We start from the raw sequence: 22,589 nt of genomic DNA on the forward strand, positions 1-22,589 counted from the left end.
TGGCTAAAAGATAGTTGCTGCTGTGTAAATGGAGGCTGAGGCAAAATGGGTTTTGGCTCGGGATTGAACTGAAATCAGAGTTGAGTTGAGGTACAGGTGATGTTGCAGCTGCAGCAAGGCACTGGTGGTGTTGGAATGGTTGGAAGCTGTGAATTGGAATGAGGCAGTGATGGCTGAAGAATGTATGAATTGCAGAAATGGGACTCGTGTGCAATGAGCTGCAGGAAAGAATGATGAATAATGGGTTATGGTGGTCTTTGTCGAGGAAATAACAAATGGTGTTGAGTCAATGAAGAATGGTTGTGATGATGGAAATTGCAGAATGAGAAGAAGTCTGAGTTTCAATGTTTGTGCAGCTACAGATGGTGCTGTAGCTGAGAAGAAATCAAGGAGAAATGATGATCTGAGCAAGGAATTGAAGCCTCGAGTAAGCTGCAGGTGCTGGGCATTATGGAATGGATGTTTGTGAGCTGAATTGCAGAGATGGAGCTGGAGGAGATAGTATTACCCTGGCCTGGAGCTGCTGACTGAAGGCCAAAATACAGTGTCAGTTCCTGAAACTGATAGTTAACCAAGAAAGAAAATAGGGTGTCAGTTCTCTCTAACTGACAAGCCAAATACTAAATGGGCTATGGGCCTAACTTCTGGTGGACAGGTTTGAGAAGTGTTTTGATCTGTATTGCCGTGGGTTTGATGCGACCTAAATGGAGAATATGAAACCATAAAAGGGCATAAACAACACTAGACGAATATCTATTATCTCTTCTTTTATTTTTTGCCTAGGGTTTAGAAACATGAGTTTTCCCTTTATTTTTGTGATGAATTTCTATGCCATGAGTAGTTAATTTATTTTGGTTAAGGAATAAGTTGGATTTCCAAACATGGGTTGTGTTCAATAAATTAGTTTTGTCTCCATATTTATCGTTTCTGATTCACCATTTATATTGTTACATGATTTGAATGCTTGTTTGATCGAGTCGAGAATCGGTTGAGTTTGTTTTCATCTCTATTGCTAGATTAGGATTTGTTATACGCAAAAGTGATAAATTCCTGACTACAAGTAGCATAATTGTGAATATTGCTTGTAGTGATACATCCTGGTAGTCACAAGTGGATCATAACCTTTGTTAAATCGGATTAGTGCTTTTACACGTTCGGTTGCTTTGATTGGCCTGATTTCATAGAACTTAATGCATCTAGGGAAATAAACTTGATTAGTGCTTTTACATGTTAGGTTGTTCTCTAAGATAGAATTCATATTCGCATCTTTTAATGTGTTTGTTGATGATAGCGGAGATTTGCGGGATAAACTTGCGATCAAGGTATCCTAGGGCCTTTGATAAAAGAGAGATTAAATATCAATTCTAGTTGTTGTTAAAAAAGCATGTTTGTGAATGAAAACGGTATCCTTAACCAATATCTTTACATCTTAATTTGTGTGCTTTATTTGCTTTTATTTTAGGTTACTTTTTAAAATCAGAAAACCTCCCAATTATTATTATACGAAACCGAAACGACTTGACAACCTTAGTCTTCTCTGTGGGAACGATCCTTTCTTGCCCTTGCAATATTACATATTTTGAGTAGTGACAAAGTAATTTATTTTTGACGCATACGACAGCGATCAGCAAACTATCAGAGCTATACATACCAGTAAGTTTCCCTTTTGTTGTTGTTTACTGTCTTAATCTTTGGGACCTATATAGTAGTACTCAGCTACTTGTAGATTTAAATATCCTCAATCAAGCTTAGAGACTCGAGATTAGCGTGTTCAGAATCACACATTGCATATGTATTTTCCAGCAAATTCAAGGTACACCATGAGTATGATTTTATACTCAGAATATAAATACACCATACTTATATTTGGTTTTTTCACTAATTATTTCCAAACTGCAACAATGAAAAATACAAACCTGTTATGCGCATTTTTTTTTCCTTTCTTGTTGGTGTTTCTCCATCATCAATCTTTATCTTAATGCCACATAAAAGGGCTTGTTGATATAGTCTCAAGCTCCTAGCAATTCTACATCTTTCTTTTTGAAACTCTTTTTATTCGTTTTTAAATGGTTACCATAGTATTGATAGATGACATATGTTTGAATTCTTTCCGGAGAATAAGTTTGTTTCTGGTCTTAAAAAGAAAAAAGAAAAAAGAAAAAAAAAGAGAACTTAAAAGAGGGACGCTGGAGTTAAATCTTGGTATGTAATACGCTTTAGTATTATATAGTTTCAATATTCCGTTTTTAGTTAGGTTTTCTACACTTTCCCGATAAGAGTTTTTGGATTCCTAATGTAACTTTGAGTCCTAATACGGTAGGTCGTCGACTTTCAAATCCAATCTTTTCTCAACGTTTTCCTTTATTTACTCTGTTAATTATTTTATTTTTCCTTTCTGGTCCGCGAGTTATAACTCTAAAGGTGTCACCATCCATCCACAAAAAACCCGCCAAAATAAAAGTAACACAAAAATTCAAAAAAAAAAAAACAAAATTTTGATGAAACCAATTTTGAAATTTGGAGTTTTTGTATCAATTTTTTAAAGTTTCGGGTTTTTGTATCAATTTAGATTAAGATGGAGTTTTAATGAATCCCGACATTTGAGTGGGGTTTTTGTACCACAAGTTTGGTCACCTTGGGTTTTTGTGACTAGTTTTGTTTCCTATATAATGATTTTATGTAAACCAATCAAACGTTGCCAAATGTCCTCACCAAAACTCTCGTTTCACAAAACTCAAAAAAGGCTTATTTCGGCCAGTAGGAAACGAAGGTTTCCTCACCATTCAACGTGGAAGCTTTATTTGTCTAGGCCTTTAGGTCGTGTTTGGTATCCTGGATATCCCATCCTAGGTCGGGTTATCCAGTAAAAAACTGTTAAAATGTGTTTGTCTCACTGCAATTCCAATCCTGGATAAGGATTATTGAACCTTCCTTGATTTTAGGAAGCTAAAAAAGTGAGGTTAAGGTATTCTTCCAAATACCAGGGATACATGTATCCTCACCTGGGTTAGACAGTTATTTTCCTTTAAAATAAGTATTTGGCTAAGAAATAATTATTTATATTAACCTATTTCTGTAGTAAAACAACCACAAGTTAACCTAGCCCAAGATATGATGGAATTTTAGACAAACACCATTAAAATTAACCATTAACAAGGTTATCATAAATTAAATTAAGATAAACTTTTCCATGATATGTTATCCCGTTTCCAAGCTCCCAAACAGACCCTTAAGTCTTTAGATTAGGTTAAAGGGTAAACTAGTCATCTCCACCCTTTAGGTTACCCCTTATAATTATAGGGTAGATTCCCTAATCAAATCATGGTCCCACAAAAAACAGTGGTGCCCGAAAAATTATTGAAGCCATAGTTAGCAATTCGTGGAATCATTCGCGAATTGTTGCCAACTGGTCGGGAACCAACAAGTCGGGGGCGTACAACTGAATCTCCGAACCAAGCGAAGCCCCACAGAACAAATCAACAAAGTCACTTTTCTAGTTGGGCCCAGTATTCGCTCAGCCCATCCCTAAAGAAGATTTTTGCAAAAATGTGATCGAAGGGGTTTGAACCAGAGACCTCCCTGACCATCCTTTCTAACCACTATGCCTGATTATTTTTTTTCAATTGAAGTTGCATACATTTCATATATAATCTCAGTATAAATGTCTACAAATTTATTATATATAGGCCAAATTTTGGGTGCCGAATTTATATATGTAAAATGAAGTATACACGTACGTATGTCGTTCTGAATTACTCCCGAATCACGAATCGTTGATCGGACTTTTGATCGAATTTTATTTTAGCAAGTCCGAGTAATACACGTATGTATGTCGTTCCATACGTTTGTCGAATACCAAATTGCTAAGGCTAAGTCTTATGGGATGCTAATCTAGCAGCTAGATTAGCAATCCACGTCAGTTAGCATAACCATCTAAGTCTTATGGGAGTGTTAATCTAGCATGCTAGTCGCTGAAACAAAACGTCGCCAAGCGCTGAACCATTCAGCGTTTTCACTTTTCGCTGAACCATCCCGTGCTTGACCAGTCAACTCGGGCAAAGCGTTGAACCATTCCGCGTCTGGCGCTGCACCACTCATCGCTACAGAAATCGATCTAACCCAATAGAAGATCGATCTTCTTCTTCTTCTTCTTCATTTTATTTCTTCCTCACCCAAAACCCTCCGAAAATGTATGTAGCAGCGCAAGATTTGCATGGATTTTCGTCTCAAATCGCACCGTAGGTTTGAACATCAACACGATTGGGATCATTCGAGATTGGTTTGGAGCGAATCCGTCCACGAAATCGATTTAGGTAAGATTTTGAAACTTTAGTTGTTTTTTTTTCCGATGATAATGATTTTTTGATAAAATTGATACGTTTAGATGATTGGTATTTGTTATTTAGATGATTTAGATGATATTTTTAGTATTGTATGATTTAATTTGAATTTTTGTGATGAAATTTGTTTTGGGGATTAATTTGATTACTTCTGATGAAGATGAATGATAATTTGTATGAGAGATTACATGATTATGATGAAAATGATACTTGTAGTATTTTTGATGAAGCTAAATTTATATGAATTATGAATTTGTATGAATTATGAATTCGTATGATTATGATGAAAATGATAAAATGTGGTTGATAAAATTATGAATTTGTATAATTTGTATGATTATGATGAAAATGATAAAATGTGTTATTTGAATGGCGGCGGAAAGACAATGGAACAAAGTGCTATTTGAAACGGACTCGGAAAATCTTATGCGATTCCTAAAGACCCCAACAGAAGCACCTTGGTATATCACAGAAATGATTTCCGAAATAAAACATCATATGCGCCAAATTCCTTGTTGCGATATCCAACACTCGTATCGGGAAGGAAATCAGGCGGCAGATGGTCTAGCGAACTTCGTGGCGGACGGAAGCCAAGCAGGAAACCTTTCGACTATGATATGGGACCGTGCAATCCCACCTTGCATCAATCAAATCATTTGTGATTCTCGGGGGGTCCAATTTCCTCGTGTAATAACAATTTAAGTCTTTTATTTAATGTATGCTTCAAAAAGAAAAATGTGGTTGATTCTTTTTTTCTTTTGTTATTTATTGTGGTATGAACATGGAAGAACATTTAGATGCTTTGGATATAGTATCAGCAAAGGGAGATAGGCATATATCTAAACTTTAGAGGCAGTTTTAATGAGGTTTAAACGTTATATAAAATTGTAGTGAAAGATAATCCGATAGCACGAAGGTACTGTGATAATTATGGGTTTTCTTCTGTCTTTGAGTTTAATTTTTCCAATGCGGATAGAGGTATAGTTGAAGCCATAGCTGAGAAATGGCGGAAAAAAAACAAGAGCTTCCATTTTAGAGAACTTGAGCTTGACATCCTTCCTTTAGATTGGTATATGTTAACGGGAATTCCCATTGGTGACCCTACAAAACATCAAGTAGTTATGCCAGCATTGTAATTTTAGAAGTAGAATTTTAATTTCAATGTACTTTTTAAATTTTTAGAAATAGAATTTTAATTTTAATGTACTTTTTTAATTGATAGAAGTAGAATATTAATTTTAGTGTAATTTTTAATTTCAAAAAAACATTGTAACATTGTTTTGCAGTATAATGAAAAAATTTCTTAGTTTGCCAAATTTTAAAATTTTGAAACAAACAACCGTTGGAACAAATTGTCAAATTTTTCATAATTCAAAATTCGAAAACATACATGTCTGGTTGTGTAACATGAGTGCGAGAAAACAAAGAATGAAAACAGTATAAAATTTAATTACTGAACTACCGATGGAGTAAAAAAGTAAAAAAAAAAAGGTCAAGCGCCGAATGATATAGCGCTAACGTGTGGCGCGTTTCCAATCAGCGCTAGAGCTTGACACTGAACCATTCAGCGAAGATGCTTGGAATATTCTTCCTAGCGCTGTTTCGTTCCGCGAAAAGGTAGTTTTCTCAGCGCTGAATCATTCAGCGAACTATCTAGATACTACATCACATGCTAGCAAATGGTAGGAGAGAGAACTAGTGTTAACTTTTTTGCCACACTTTTTTTTTGAATTGCAACACTTAAGTGCTAATCTAGCACCTTCAATCTATCCCATAAGACCAAGTCTAAGGCTAAGTCCTATGGGCTAGATATCTAGCTGCTAGATTGTCCATCCACGTCAGTTAGGGCAACCTCCTAAGTCCTATGGTATTGATAATCTAGCAGCAAAACGCTGAATAGAACATCGTCCAACGCTGAACCAAACAACGCTACAGAATTTTATACAATTTCTCTTTCCATCTTTTCCTCTCTCTCCCCTCTTTTTTCTCTCTCTCTCCATCTTTTCCTCTCTCTGCCTCTTTTTCTTCTCTCTTTCCATCTTTTCCCCTCCCTCCACGTTTTTTTTCCATCTTTTCCTCTCTCTCTCCATCACATTCTCTCTCTCCATGAGAAAAAAGTGTCTAGCGCTGAACCATTCAGCGTTTCAATCTCGCTGCTAGTTGAACTGCGAGCAGTTGCTAAGAGAGAGAAGTATCCAGAAGTAGTGTTCACTTTTTTCTTGATTTGCAACACTTTTTGGCCAATCTAGCAGCTCAATCTAGCCTATAGGACTTAGCCTAACTAGGTTTCAAACTAAAAGACTTCTATATGAATGATTTTTAGGGACCATGATTTTTTTGGGGGGACCGTGGTCTTATTAGGCCAACCTCCCTATACTTATAAGGGGTATCCTAAAGTTAGGTAAATACACATTTACCCTTTACTTTAATTTGAATTAAAACTAATCTAATAACTATATAAACCTAATCATATACATCTAATCTAAATGAATCTATTATCAAAATCAAAAACAAAAATAGGAGGGGAATCGAATTTTTTTAGTTTTGAAAATAAATAAATTATTCTCTTCTTCTTCTCTCTTTCCTTGACGTTCCTCGTTCGATTGAAAATTATTCTTTTCTCATGTTCTTCTCTTCTTCCCCATTACTTTTAATTGAATAGATATCATCAAAATAGGGTTCATATGGAAGTTACAGTGCTTTGTTCGGTTAGGACGCGTTTCACAAAAATCCTAGTTTCTTAACCGAACTTCCTGAAAGGAAGAACACGAAGAACAGTGCGGTTCAATGGGATGAAAAATTAGGTTACCGAACTGCGAGTTCGTTTGGTTCGCAAAAATTTCTAAAACTATCTAGTAACCGAACTCTACCCATATTACAAAAAGAAAAGAAAAAAATCCAATGTAACTGAACTGTGCTATTTTTCCCACTACGTTGAGTTCTCATTCAACCGAACTTTTCCCACTCTGTTCGGTTGGTTCGCAAAAAATTCTAAAACTAGTTAGTAACCGAACTCTACCCATAATACAAAAAAAAAAACCAATGTAACCGAACTGTGTTATTTTTCCCACTATGTTGAGGTATGATTTAACCGAACTTGTCCCACTAGGTTCGGTTTGTTCGCAAAATTTTTTGACAAACCGAACTCTTCACTAATTGCATACATGTGGAGTTCGGTTAGATATGTTGTTACGTTAAAGTTTGCGAACCAACCGAACATGACTCTGTAAATCCTATAAACAAAGTTCGGTAACATGTCTGTTAGCCGAACGACTAAAAACCTCCATTAAAGAGCGAGTTCGGTAACCTGCGTGTTTGGAAAAAGTAACCGAACTACACTTTCAGATGAGTTCGGTAACCTGTTCTTCACATAAGGTAACCGAACAAGCCCAAATCTACTCTAAAAATTTACATTTTTTTGAAAATTTGGAGAAATTCAACCAACATTATCTAAGTTTGAAGCATACCTGGGTACCCAAATACTCTCCCTCCGATTGTGGTTGGTAAAATCTATCGTTTTTCATGTTTTCCTTCTTCATCTTCTTTAACTTTACTCTCTCAATAATTCTACTTCTTTAAAAAAAAAAAAACTCATCTGATTTTTTAATATCACTAATTATCTTTAACTTAATCATTACCTAAAATTAATTAGCGGGGTAATTTAGGTATTAATATAAATATCTAGATAAGGGGTGACCTAGATTTACTTCTAATGTCTTACCCAAAATAAAAAAATGGTCCCCACAAAAAAACCATCGTCCCCAAAAAATCGTTCTTCTATATGGGATGCACATACATGGGCCCAAGGCTCTACGACATTTTCTCAATCATCAGTTTGTATTCTTCTTCTTCTGTTTGAAACTGAGAGAAGGCGGCCATGGAGTTCAGAAACGAGAGATTTACAGAGAGATCGAGAAATTAGGATGGAGAAATTCAGGAAGAAGACTGAAGAAATGAGGGGTTCTATTAATTTGGTGAAATAAGCCAGAGGAGAAGAAGAATGGGCTGAATCGATGGTGAACAACTAGGGTTCTCAGATTGAGGTGGAATTCAAAATTTAATGAAGAACTTGAGAGATTGATGGAGGTTTTGTTGTTGTTGTCGATATGAGTAGGGATTGGTAGCGTTTGCAGTGCTGAGTTTGAATCGAGAACTCAGTTGAAGAAGGATTTAATATAGAATGACAGAGATTGAGTTAGGGTTTGCTGAGATTGTGGTTTGAGGAGTTTCTGGTGTTATGAGACTGGTTGCTGGATTCAGGGGAGATGAAATGGGTTTCTGTGAGACAGTCGAGTCTGCTACTGGCGATGTTTTGTTGATCTGAAGGAGAATGGCTCGGGTTATGGGTTTGTTGTGCGAGAATGAGTTACAGATGGAATCAGAAACGAAGTAATGGGTGTAAACCAGCTGCAAGTTAGCTGAGAGATGTTGGTGTGAATCTGTTCGAGTTGTGCAGTGAGTTGTAGGAGATTTGAACTGAATTTAAGCCAAGAAGCAAGAACTGGTGCTCAAGAAGATGAGTGAAAAATGGATGTTGTTGTGTCTATTTCGTGGTATTAAATTTATCAGTCCCTTGATAAATTTGTTCACGTATATATTTCTAATCACCGGCACCAATCACTGTTAATATATGGCAAGCAAGAGAACATCAATCACTACCATTACTCAATGATCTAAACATGGAATGAAGATAAGTACATGCAATCTAAACATGGAAAGAAGATTAGTATATGCATGAATAATATGTGATTGATGTCATGCAAAGAAGAATATGGAAAGAAGTTCAATACATGCAGAGAAGAATATGTGATTGAGAAATTGTTGTAATTAGTTTTAATTCCTTTGATATATTTATAGTATTAGGATCTTCACTCATGCAATGTAATTGCAATCAGTATATATACAAAATGATAATATCAATCTATACACAGTTGTGAGAGAAATCAAAACCCATATTCCTTTAGTGTCTACCATTGAATGAGAGCTGCAATGGGTTTGTTGGTGGTAGGATGGAGTCAAATCCACGTTACTATGAGTGTTTGCTGTTTTTATGCCGGAGGAAAGTTTTGCATCTACTATGAGTTAACATCTTGAAAATTCTCTCTCTCGCTCAATTTTCTTTAACATACTACAAACTGATGCAGTGTATATATAAAATTGTAGAACTGGATGTGTTTACTTAGCTGCTTATTGATTTTGTATTATTGAGTTGGAGAGCATTTCTCCAAATCAGCGGTATTGGTGTTTATGTCAGATCTAAGAACTAATTTTTTTTTTGAAGCATGTTCTAAGAACTAACTTGTGTTATGGCAAAGTAAGGATGCTGAAATGATATTACAGCTGGCAGCCCGATGAGAGGAGCAATGGGAAAAAAGTTTGTCAGAGTAAGAATTAAGAGTTAAATTGTTCAATTTATCAATTAAGAGCGGCAACATAGACTTAAAATAAAAGATGCAGATAAGATAAGTAATCGATAGTTTCAGACTTTTATAACTTTATTACTGTAATACTGCATCATAGGAATTAGTTTCAGACTTTTATAATTTTATTACTGTAATACTGTATCATGGGAATTGTCGTTGTACAAAGCAAGTTCTGAACATGGGTGCATGTTACCTATCTTTTGTGATCCCATGAAAGTTCAGAGATAATGTTGCATTTAGACGTTGAAAATAACCAAACCAACTTTATAAACCTTTAGAATGCACTCACAGAAATTTTCATTAGCCGTTCTAGTACTAGAATTCTCGAGGCTAACATTCTTTTTATATTGTATTAGATTATTGTGTGCGTAAATTAATTTCGCTTACTTTGTATTAAGGTTGAGCTAAGCCTGGAAACTGACAAATGCCCTATGTGTGACTATGCTAGGGAGACGACAAAACATCTTCTGATGGACTGCTCGTATGCCAGGGCTATTTGGTTTGGAATAGGTAGAGCTTACAGAATAGGAAATGAACATAGCATGCTTAGCTGGATAAGAACTTGGTTTACAAACCCATTAGACTGGGAGGAGGACATGATTGATTGGGTAGCAGTGTGTGGCATTGTTACTTGGAACATATGGAAGTCAAGATGTGACACAGTGTTCTCGGAACACAAACTGTCGGTACCAGATTTGATCAAGAAAATAGAAAAGGAGATAACAGTGCACAATGAAGCGTTCACCGGCAACAACAGGCAAGGAATAGCAAAAAACAAGTCAAAACAACCATGGACTCCACTGCAACAAGGAACAACAAAAATCAAATGTGATGCTTCCTACAAAGAAGGGGAACTGGCAGTAGAACTGGGCTTCTTAGACAGAGATCATAATGGGGTCTTTGGGACGGCACAAACAGTCTCAACAATGGCTACATCAGCTCTAATGACGGAAAGTTTGGCAGCAAAGGAAGCGGCACGATGGGCACTACAAAAAGGATTGACAAGGATAGTCTTGGAAGGGGATAAACAAGATATAAAGGAAACATGGAAGGGGGAAATGTGAAACTGGATTGGCAATGCAGGAATCAACTAGACGAGCTCAAGGAAATAGCAAAGAACTTCATTAGTTTTGATGTTTCCCATACCAAAAGAACAGGGAATGAAGTTGCAGATGCATTGGCAAAGGAGGGACGAGCAGGCAAGACAATCTTATACACAGAAACAAACATCACCTACACGCTGTTCAATCTGCTTTGTATTGACTCCCCTGTTAAATTCACTACTCAAAATGTAACACAAACCTCTGGGAGGATTAACAGTTAATTATTCCAATGTTATTTTGCTTAAAAAAAAAGGTTGAGTTTATTGTTTGGTTTTTCTTTATCAGATTTGTTCATTCAAATCAAAATAGTGATTACATATTCGCTTACAAGAATAAAAAAAATCAAAATAAAAAATAATCAAAACCCTAATATAAATAAGGGCACCAATTACATGTAGATCGCGAAGAGAAAGAGCAATAAACCACAAAGATATCCAAAAGAATTTTATGTATAAGGGAGAGATGATGGTATATCCGGAAAATTCTGACCATTTAATCTGATTGTATTCTTCTTTTATAAGAGATGCTCCTACAACAAAGGAGTACTTAGCCCATAAAATTGCCGATCCACACGAACACGGATGCGCGATTTCATGATAAATCGTCGATGTTTTTGAATCGATAATAGCAAGCCACGGATCAGCCATGAAAATTTGAAAAACTGGTCCCACAACGACGAAGAAAAATCGCCCCAAAACGACGAAGAAATATGTCAAAAGGCACAAAAAATGATGTAAAACATCTTATTCAATTACCTACTATAAAAAACTCTAAAACAAAAGAATCCTTGTTCAGATCTGGTTCAAAAGGACCAAATCTGAGCAAGACGGTTAAAGGTTTTTTTTCTTTTTCTTTTTTCTGAGAAAGGGAAGATGAAGAGATTCTACGAAAGCTTTTCGTAGATTGCTAATCTGCGGGGTTATCATTATTAGAGCTTCCGGTATTAATTTTTGATGGTTATTAAAAAGATTTCCATCCAAAATTATGCAGAAAGCAACCAGAAGTCAAAGGGGTATGTTTACGTGTTAACATTCAATATTCTAAAAGATTTTTTTTGGTAACCTAATATTTGAGAATCCGTAATATGGCATATGCAGTAAACATCGATGATTACGTTGTACCCTCTCATATTCATTTACCATTTTTTCTCTTACTATGGTACGAGTATTTTCTTAAGGGTATATCTGGATCTCAATATGATTGCCTTCATATTTTTAATGTTGCATGTTCTTAAATTTTGGAATTTGGGATATTGCTTGGAATTTTGAATTTGGTTGAAGAAGAAGTATATGTTAAGAAGTTTGTGAGAAGTTTATGAATCGACAATTTGATATCAAAAGGGGAGAAATACAGAAACATTTGCATTGTTACTTTCTGCCCGAAAAATTTCCGACACTAAGTCTACCAAAGTGAAAAATTGTACAATTTGTTATTTTCATCTTCTACCTTCTCCAATAAAGAGTACATATGCTCATTCGTGTATCTCTTTCTTCATTTTTCTTTCTTTGTTCTTCGCCTTTTATCATTCCCGTGAAGGTAGGTTTAGGTGGATTAGGCAGTTTGCTTGATCTCACCTATATTCAACTTTGTAATTGTGCCAGTCTACCTTGAAGATTCATTTGATAAAGAATTTGGATGATGCATTACCTAACTTCAAATCAACCACTTGGGAATGATAGAGTGTCCAACAACACTCTTTTTCTTTATTTCTTCTTTTGATTTTTTCACTGATGTTTATTTGCTCCTATAACAAGGAAGTAACATGCCGATCTTCGTAATAAACTTTTGACGAATTTAATATAGTGGATCATTTGCGAAGGACATGACATTCGATAGTTGTACTTTTTGTTCGAAATCTATCAGGCGAACTGGAGATAATAACGTGCTAAAATAGTGAAGATTTTCCAGAGTTTGCAGGCTTTAGGTAACCAATTAAGAAATGAATACGTGATACTCTTGAAAGAATAGTCTACATTATTCAATTTCTTGGGTTTAACAAGAAAAATAAAAATTATTTACTATGAAAAACTTGTCTGCTTCTTAACTAAGACCAGTAAGATGGTGTTATTGTGTTAACTTACGTTAGGAAATCTACGAGACCGAATATTGGTGTATTCCAAGATTGTTAGTATGAATCTTCGATCATAAACTAAAATAGGACTAAATTTTGAACAATTAAAACCCGTTCCGGTATGGCACGGGTCATACCCAGTGAATCTATAATATAACACAAAATGATTTGTTTGGTGTCCCAAACATTTTTGGTTCAACAAGGAAATGACGAAACGGCCCCTTCTTGATTTTTTTCTTCCCTCAAACTGAGGTAAATGTTTATAAACGCATGGGCAAAAACGACTAAGCAGGTAAAACAATGACGCGATTGCCCCTCCGTGTTTTTGAGTTTCCTGCCTGGGTCATTGTAATAATACAAAAAACATAAGGCTAAATTTGTAAAAAGGTCGGATAAAAGATCTAACAAAGAAAATCTAGTTTCATTCTCATTCGGAATCTTGATTTCTCCTTCACCTCCTTCAACCTTCCACACCACCATTACTTGCAGAAAATTTCACTTTCAGAGCAACTCTCATCGATCTTCTCCATCGAAATCTCTTCGTTAAATCTCCATTCCTTCTTCTCCATCGGAATTCTTCATTCGAATAATCTTTACTCGGTTTCGAATTTAGGGTTCAGGATTTTGATTTGATCGAATATTCAGTCATCATTTTACCTGTAACCTTAAACTCGAAATGAGTGAATTGGTTGAATTATTTCCACGTTGATTACTTTACAGAGAATCATCAACCATATAGTTTAGGGACATCCTAATTTAGTTTTTTCTAATCCGAAGTTTAGATGTGGAAAAAAATTCTGGTCGAAGAACTATTAGGTAAGATTAATGGTGCTGATAATTTAGTATTAGTATAATTTCCACGTTTTTACAGTAGCCTGATTTGAATTTGAGTCTCACTGCTGTTAAATCCAATTAATTTCTCCATTGTTGAGACTTGAAAGTTGAATCTATGTTCTAACTTGCTCATGACAGTGAAATTAAATGGGATTTTGAGTGTTGTTTTTATAATGTATTCTTCATGGTTAGCTTGAATGTTTATCAAGTTCCATCAATGGTTTTTTTTCATGATTAATCTCCAGTTCAGGTTATTGCTTTTTGTTGGACTCGAATGCAATTGTTTTGGAATAGATTATGGGCGATGTTTATGCATAGGATGGTAAAGATATAAATTGAAATGCTGCAAACCCCACTCTGGGTAAGATTGTAGTTTATGGCGCATCTTATCCTGGCATCTCCAAGGTACATACTTCCTTTTCTTATTTATCTTTTCTTTTGTTTTACATCTTGAAGTGTGTAAACCAAAATTTAGATATTGAGATTAGTTTAGTTCTTCTGGTTGCTAAGGATTATAAGAATTGGTGTATATGCATTACAGGGTTCAGTGCATAACCCCCCGTATCAGCTCAGGTTTGACTAAATTATCAGCCCCATGTAATACCTATTGGATTGTTGGTTTTTAATTGGACTTTTCTGCTTTCTTGACTCAGGTTTGTCCTTAAGGGAAGGATACTAGCCTTAGATGTTATGAAAATGCGGGGAAAGGGTAAGAATGCATTTCGCAGGACATCTATTAATTTTGATTTAGGTATTTTTAGTTTCTAAACACCTCTATACCATCACACGTTTAAGTGAAATTTCTTCTTTTATAAAATCCCGAAGTTACTTTGCAGCATTATAGGCATGTCTTAGTGGATAGGTTTTTTTCTTTTTCATGAAGCTTAGTAGATAAAAGCGCAATCAAAGCGCATTGGCTTTCACATATTGGTAAACCCATCTTCTTAGGGGATATGTTTTTTTCTTTTTCATAAAGCTTAGTAGATAAAATCTCAATCAAAGCGCCCGTGGTTTCACATATCGGTAAACCCATCTTCTTTGCTTCTTTTGATAATTTAATTTATAGAGTATACTTAGCACTTTAGATTATAACTAAATGCACCAACAGATGTTATATTCTCTTAGTCTTGCATTTAAGGTTCAAGGCATTAGTATTCGCTCTTTGTGTGGTTGTTAACTTTGAACCAGATGATGATTGATGAAGCTTATTTATCCTGCACCTTTTATTGTTTCAATAGTCCTGGTGCAATGGACAGGGATGTTAATTGTGTAATGTCACTAATGTTTTTGTTACTCTCTTAATTATATACTTAATAGGTGAATATCTCTCTTTTCAGATTAAACTAGAGATGAACGACAAAGGCATGATCCAGAGGGATGCCTGACATTTTTTTTGTTTTGAAGCTCAGTTGGGCAACTATACACCTAATCGCGTCCATGAGGATCTTGCTTTGCCAGGCCCATCACCTACCTGTAGTCTTAGCTTGACAGTCATGATCTGCTAACCCATATTTTCGAGCCTTTATATGTAATAATTATGCTCAGGAATTGTAGCTGACAGGTAGATAATGAGTTGTCCTACTTTCTTAAGAAGTTATGCGGTCATCTGCAGATTGATCATCGGCCCATTTGGTTGTCAATTTGACACTCAGTTTGTGTTGTTGCAGTGTTAACTACATCACTTGGAGCTGGCAGGACTGTTTTTCGTCTTCGCCAGTGCATAAATTATATTGTTAAACAATCATAGACTCATCAAAAAATGGACAGAATGAGTAACATATAGAATACAATTACCAATTGCCTCAATATTAGTTCTATCTTATTCACTATTTGCTATAAATTTGGTATGTCGCCTTGGTGAAGATATTCATTACAAATTGGTGAATACGTTCCTTTCTTATTATTTTTTTTGCGGCGAATATCGACCCGATACACCTACGAAGCCACGAAGGAATTAACCATAGCACCAGAACCCCTTCCACCCCCGTGCCATAATGGCACGGGCAATCCACTAGTTTATTAAGACAATAATATTAAACTCGCTGGGGATATTTTAGTTTATTATTAGGCCGAGCGAAGCGAGGGAGGGGAGGACTCAACGATGAAAGGACCTCACAACCCCTCTTTGATCTTTTTCCTTCTTTAAACAGACGTAAATAATCAGAATGTTAAGGACATTTTTGTAAAATGGAGAAAACAAAACACGGAATAGAGTTACAGGTTCTGGGGTCGAATCCCGGCAACCTCAAAAAAAAAAAATCCCTCCCTTTTTCTGCATCTTCCTATCTCTATCTATTCTTTCTCGAACAGCAGCAGTTTCATCGAAATCTCTCTCGAATCCTTTCTTCTTCGTCAAAATCGAAATCCAGTTTCATCTTCATCAATTTCACACCCTTATCCCCATTAATCTTTACTCAATCTCAATTAAAGGATGTCGTTGCTGCTACTGGGGTGGAACAAATCGACAACGGCTGATGGAGAAATAGAGGCGCTGTAATGGTGAGATCGAGAAGAGGTTGAGTGGGTTTCGATAGGAATCTGAAGATTGAAGAATTGAGGGATTTTAAAGAAGAAATTGAAGCTCTGTGTTGGGTGATTGATGATTGTTTACTGCTAATGGAAGAATCGGTGATGAATAATGGAGGAACTAGGGTTTAACTCAACTCTGAAATTGCAGTAAGATGGTTCGATGTTTGAGAAGAATTAACAGGTTCGTGGATTTGAGTGATGGGTCTGATTCAGATCGAGAATGATTGAAGCTGGGGTTTTTGACAAGAATTCATGGGGTTTGATATTTGATGTTGAGTTGAATAACGAGAAGATACATAAGGGTTTTGGCTGGATTTGGTTTTGAGAACGATAAATTAGTGAAGAATGAATGGAATTACTGCGTGATTTCATGGGTATTTGGAATCTGAGATAAACTGAATGGAATAGATTCATGTTGCAGCTGTTGGAATTATGGAGCTGATACTGTTGGTGATGCTTGAGATGGTTGCAAGGGAGAAAGCACAGATGGAGATGAGATCTGCTAGATTCTGTCTTGGCAAGAATGAAGATGGTGATGCTTTACTCGAATTGATGCAGGAAATGGGTTTAGCAGAGGTGCTGTGCAATGGCTAGTTAGGAAGTGACAATGTTGGTGTTGAGTTGGTTGTTGCAGTGGTGAAAGACCTGGTACTCAAGGAAATCAGAGCAGGTGATGATGTATTGAGTCGAGGGTCCTGGTTATGCATGAATTGCTCTGAACTGATTGAAGTGAGGAGTTTAGTAGTATATGGAAGTAAATCCAGAGAATGCTAGTTCTGAGATAGAGGAGGTGGAGGTTGCAAGTAATGGAGTTGATTGTTGTTGCTATCGATACTGAGAATGTAATGGAAGTGCTGATGCAGGGAGAAATGGCTCAAGAATGGTTTCTGTTATGTGTGTGATTTGCAGCTGTGTTCGTTGTAGGAGCAAGAGAGTTGGAGATGAATTCAGTGGTGTAATGGCTGAGTTTGTATGCTTTAGATGATTGCTTAGGACTTAACTGCAGTGAGAAATGGTGGTGAGCAGATGGTGATGCTGATATTGCACTGGTTTTAGCAGTGGAATTGATGCTGCTATTGGTTATAATGATTTTGATGCGGCAATGAGATGATGGTGCTGTGAGTTGATGTTCAGAATTGGAGTTGTGGTTGTTGCTGTGGGTATTGTTAGCAGCTGGTATTGAATGGCCTTGGAACTTAGATGTATGCTAGGAATTGAATTGTAGGAAGGAGATATAGCTGAGTTTGGTTGGTGTTCAAGGTTGTAGCTGTTGTGGTGAGTGGTTTGTGTGATTCTGGTGATAGAAGTAAATAGGTGTGGTGGAAGATAACCCGAGTTGTGCTTGAACTTAGATGAAGAAGAGCCGAGTTGCAATGGGAGTAGGCATATGATGGATTGAGTTGGATGTGCAGGCATGTGCAGTGAAGCGGGAACAGGGAACTGAAGCTGTAAACGGCCAAGATGGCGCAACAGAGCTTGGGCCAATGCAAATGGCCTAGGCCCTAGGCTAATACCATTCAGCCGAGTTAACATCTAACTCAGACGTTACCTTTTTGACTAGCAGCTGACTGAGTTATGACTGATTCAATCAGTTGACTCGACCTGACTTTTTAATTGAATAGTACAATTTTAGAAATTGCTTTACATCCCCTTACAAAGAAATTGATATCTTGGTTTGAACTTTGAACATCTCTTTGTGTAACAATTTCGCCTAAAAAATTTACAAACCCGACTCCATGCCAAATCCGACTCCATGCCATTAATGCGGAACTAACTATTGTATAAGTACAAAATTTAATTTTGCGTCAATTTTTTCGATCGGCCGTTTCACCGTGGCAGCGGTCATCCAAATAATACTTAGATGAGATATCCAAATTGGATATTAAATAGTAAAAAAGATTTTAAGGGTTAATCAACCAATTTTATGTAATCAATACGAGATCATCTTGTATATTGCTGTGTTGGATTCATTGGGAATACCAAAAGAAATGGAATACTAATCTCTCTCAATTGCACAAGGTCGTGTTTTTTGTGGTTATTATTAATAAACCAATTCCAGAGTTGGAAACATATATTCTTAGTAAAGAGAAACTAATTCCAGAAAGTCTACACTTCAATTTTCGAAAATAGTGGAATCAGCTGGTAGAAGAAGAAACAACAGATTTGGGGTATCTGATGAATTCAGGATATGGGTCGCAGCAGCCACATAAGTCATTGTAACCATACATCTCCTCTATGCAGAGACTATGGGTCACTTCAGTGAACTCTTCTTCTTTACACGCAACATCACATTCTAAGCTGTTGCAATATGGAACACTTAAAAATTAAGGTGCTCAGGGCAAAAAACCCCATACTTGAGCTGTAACTCCTTTTCTTTCTCTGTATGCATAACATAAACTCTTATTAGAATAGTTTTACTTTACAACAAGAGAATAGGGGAGAGAAAACACACACCCGAACAGGTTATCATTAGGACTAGATTTTACGCACGGGCCCAGATATTTTGTACAGAGTATTAGGTTTTAGTTTTAGTGTTAATGAAGTTTTTGAGATTTCAAATTTGAAGCATGAAACAGGAAAAATAGGCAATGAAAATATTCAACTACTAAAAATGACAATATTGAACGGTTAAATTTATCTAATTTTTGATGAGCACACAGTTTTTTCCAAGTAACTTAGAGCATCTCTGATAGAAGGTGAAAACTTAATTTTCTTATGACACATAGGATTTTAGGTCTTCATTTAAATTAAATTCATCTCCAATAGTAGGTCCTAAAATAGAAGGGGTATCAAAATAAATACAAAATTTTTAGATAAAGTCTTATCTTCACCTTCGGAAATCAATTTTATTTTTTATCCAAACAACAAATCAGACCCCACACCATTGGAGATGGTTCATGAGCAAAATATTGCTATCTTTTCCATGTATATAAGACCCCGTAACTAAGGATCTAAATAAAACCTCCATGTAGCATCTATAGCATCCACCGTTGGAGATTGTAAGACGTAATTTCCGGAGTCAGCTTGTTTTTGTTAGTCAGTCATCTAGCTCTAAATAAAGAAACAACAAAAATATGGGAGATGAGGCGGGAGGTTAAAAATCCAGTTTGAACTACATTTAAAAAGTGAGTCGAGTTTAGCATACATATACCGCGTACTCGAGTTTTAAGGATGATTGAAAACTTTATCAACCAACTCATGAAATTCTATACCTTGGTCGAGACTGTACTTAGCATGTGACAGAATTAGGATTTACCTTTGATGCCAGTCTTTTCAATAGGATCAGCATAACTGCAAGAGTGGATACCATAACACATGTACTTCATCTGTACTTATAATATCATTTATTTATGGATGTAAAGTAAAGAAAACAATGTCGCATACATAATACTAAAATCTTTTTAGGAAAATAAAATCACATATGTTCCGGAGGATGATATGTATGCATGCCCAACAAACAACCTGATACGGGACACTAACTCACCTCTTAATTCAAGGCTGTGGCAATGACATCATGTTTTTATATGGTTGCTTTGTCTCCATTCTTCTCCAAAGCCACATCGCCAACCTAACCTATGGTATAAACCAAAAGAGTATTTTTAGTTTTCCTAGCTTGAATTGGGTTAGCATTCATACATCTATGGTATGTTTCGGTATGTTTTTCAATGTCGTAGATGTAAAAATGATAACCAAGTTCAACTATGAGCAGCATTCCCCCTTGTAGCACGGAGAGTTCACTATGAATGAATGCAAAAGCGTTAACATGAGTCTGCAAAAACAAACATCTATCAAAAACAATTTCAATTGAGTTTTACAGTATAACTCATATTATAGACGGTTATAAATCAAATGTGAAGTAGTAATACATTCCGGAAGTGTTTTGACTTATTTGGAAAGTCTATAATAAAAAGAATATAAGAAAGCACAAATCTTAAATGTACCTCATATTGCTTCAAGAAAATGCCTGCCACGATGCCAAAATATTACAAACCTAAAATGGAGCTGAGCATATTCATTCGGAATAGAAGAATTCGTAGTTCACCTTAATTAATGATAAATAGGGAACAATTACGGTTCAATCGATCTGTTATATTCCAATTAAATGACACATGCTGAGATATTAATCATGGCAGAGATATAAAGGTTACAATGTATTAAGCTGTTTTTTCGTATGATAACGATACCCCACAGTTAATTCTTATATCGTATACCACCTGGAGGGTAAAATGCAACCTGGGTTTGTGTATTTACCTTAGAAGCAAGCTCCCTTGAGTGTAGAATGAACATCACCATCATCGTATACGACCTGAAGGGTAAAGTGCAGCCTGGGTTTGTGTATTTACCTTTGAATCCAGATCCCTTGAGTGTAGAATGAACATCACCGTCATCATTCTCTGTTATACACGTGGACTATCATGCCTTTGACAGGAATAGTGAAACTTGACTTGGACTATCATGCCGCAGACGCAAAAAGAGAAACATGACTCATATTTTTAAAGTGGTACGTGAGGACAACAAAAACAATAAATACAATAGTGTCGCCACTCATCGTTAGCTACCAAACACAAACCAACAATCCAGATTCAAAAGAGCGAATGCGAGGAAAGAATCAAAATCTATGTTACTCATTGAAGATTATCTTCACAAAGTAAGTAAGTTCATGTCAAATACATCACAAAAAGTAAAAGATTAAAGTTGAACCTCCACATAATAGTAGATCCTCCAGCCAATTAATACACTTCTGATTGTTCAATTTTAAATTATTATGAGATGCTAAACAGGCAAATTAAATCAGGAAAAAAATGTAAAAGAACACGGAATGCTTGATAGAGATACTTTTCCTCGATTCTATCCCATTGGAAGCTTGCTTAATACACAGTACATACAACTATTTTGGACATTTATATTTGGCGGTAACTTATTAATCAACTTTTGATCGAACTTAATATAATTCATCAATAACCCCAATTTACGACATTCGAACCAAAGAAAGAAAAAAAGATCTTTGTGATAGATTTTCATGGCTATTTCGTGCACATATAAGTTTACTCTGAAAACATCAAGAATATGGATGTTATAGTTAACCAAAGCTTACGCAAATTATCATGTATTTGAGAATCCATATTAGGACTGTTTTTGGACAACGAAGGGATTCTCCCCAACTAAATTTATAAAATTGCAAAATTAGGGCTTCTGTGCACTAACTTAGTGACTTGTAATTTCATCAAACAAAAACATGAGATAAGAAGACGAATCTCACTTTTTACAATTCTCTTGATTGATTTGTTTCATTACATTAGTACGAAACTCGTGTTCTTTCATGCCTGTTTCTGTGAATCAGGAATCGATACAAAGGAGAGAAAAGGAACAAACCCTACTTTTTGTTTCTGTGAATCAAATAAAACAGAAAATTCAAAAAAGCATGATAGAAAAACCGATTTTACCTGTAATGCATCTCCACCGACGACGACGTCATGATTTCAATTCTGATCTGCAGATAGTAGTGCAAACACAAAAAGAAATCAGTTGATAATCAGAACATAGAGGCAGAATAAAAAAGAAATTATCGATGGGCAAAAGAAAAAGAAGAGAATCAAAACAGGGAGACAGAAGGAGGCCGGAAAGGGAAAAGGCTGTTATTGTTTTTTCTTAACGGAACTGATTTTGGGAAAACCCTAATTTCGTGTGCACAGATAGAAGAGAAGTGGGGCCGAAGATACGCAAGATTGTGGTGTGAGAAAGCGCAAGTTTTCTATTGATATAAATATTTTTGGTGGGTCAGAAGCTTTAGTATTTGAGCTTTAGTATGCGCTTTAGAATATGGTTTTCCCTATTTCCCACCTTCACTTTTCCTATTTCTCATCCCCTTTACAATTTCTAAAATCAATAAACTTTTTAATTCTAAATTTTCCTATGTACCATCCGTAAAAGTCAAATTGACTCTAACTATGAGTGTTATCACTTTAATTTATCTTCTTCTTTGTTAATCTCTCTATGCCATGAAAAAAGATCCAAACACGATCAAGTTATAAACCCTAAGTTAGATTTATAAATATTGTTATACTTTACTTATATGATTCATCATGGAAGATTCCATTATTGATTTTAGGGCAGCTCAACACTGGTTCAATCAAATATCTAAAAAGATTATGGTAATTTTGTTGATTATCGAACAAGGTTAGTTATTAACATAATTTTAATCACCGATTTCCAAACTATCCCACACCCTTCCACTATAATTATAAATGAAACACCAACCACATTATTATGCATATTCTGGTCGTCTAAA

General features: G+C 35.8%; 1 protein-coding gene and 2 long non-coding RNA genes across 5 annotated transcripts; 2 read left to right on the top strand and 1 right to left on the bottom strand.

Moving 5' to 3' along the window:
• Window positions 1–247: 247 nt before the first annotated feature.
• Window positions 248–10,827, top strand: LOC113290695. Its single transcript, XM_026540277.1, has 2 exons — window positions 248–427; window positions 10,162–10,827. The coding sequence occupies exons 1-2, from the start codon at window positions 248–250 to the stop codon at window positions 10,825–10,827; spliced, it is 846 nt and encodes a 281-aa protein (XP_026396062.1).
• A 2,542-nt stretch (window positions 10,828–13,369) lies between these two features.
• Window positions 13,370–15,577, top strand: LOC113287224. Of its 3 annotated transcripts, XR_003329869.1 has the most exons (3): window positions 13,370–13,753; window positions 14,017–14,480; window positions 15,109–15,577. It is a non-coding gene; the product is annotated as an uncharacterized LOC113287224 (long non-coding RNA). The 3 variants fall into 3 exon arrangements; XR_003329870.1 differs by having other exon boundaries at window positions 13,370–14,522; XR_003329868.1 differs by having other exon boundaries at window positions 13,370–14,480.
• A 1,805-nt stretch (window positions 15,578–17,382) lies between these two features.
• LOC113287225 lies at window positions 17,383–22,027 on the bottom strand. Its single transcript, XR_003329871.1, has 3 exons — window positions 19,785–22,027; window positions 19,557–19,591; window positions 17,383–18,679 (listed from the first exon to the last, which is right to left on the bottom strand). It is a non-coding gene; the product is annotated as an uncharacterized LOC113287225 (long non-coding RNA).
• Between the last annotated feature and the right edge of the window lie 562 nt (window positions 22,028–22,589).

The sequence above is a fragment of the Papaver somniferum genome, chromosome 6, assembly GCF_003573695.1.
Source record: "Papaver somniferum cultivar HN1 chromosome 6, ASM357369v1, whole genome shotgun sequence".
Lineage (NCBI taxonomy): Eukaryota > Viridiplantae > Streptophyta > Magnoliopsida > Ranunculales > Papaveraceae > Papaver > Papaver somniferum.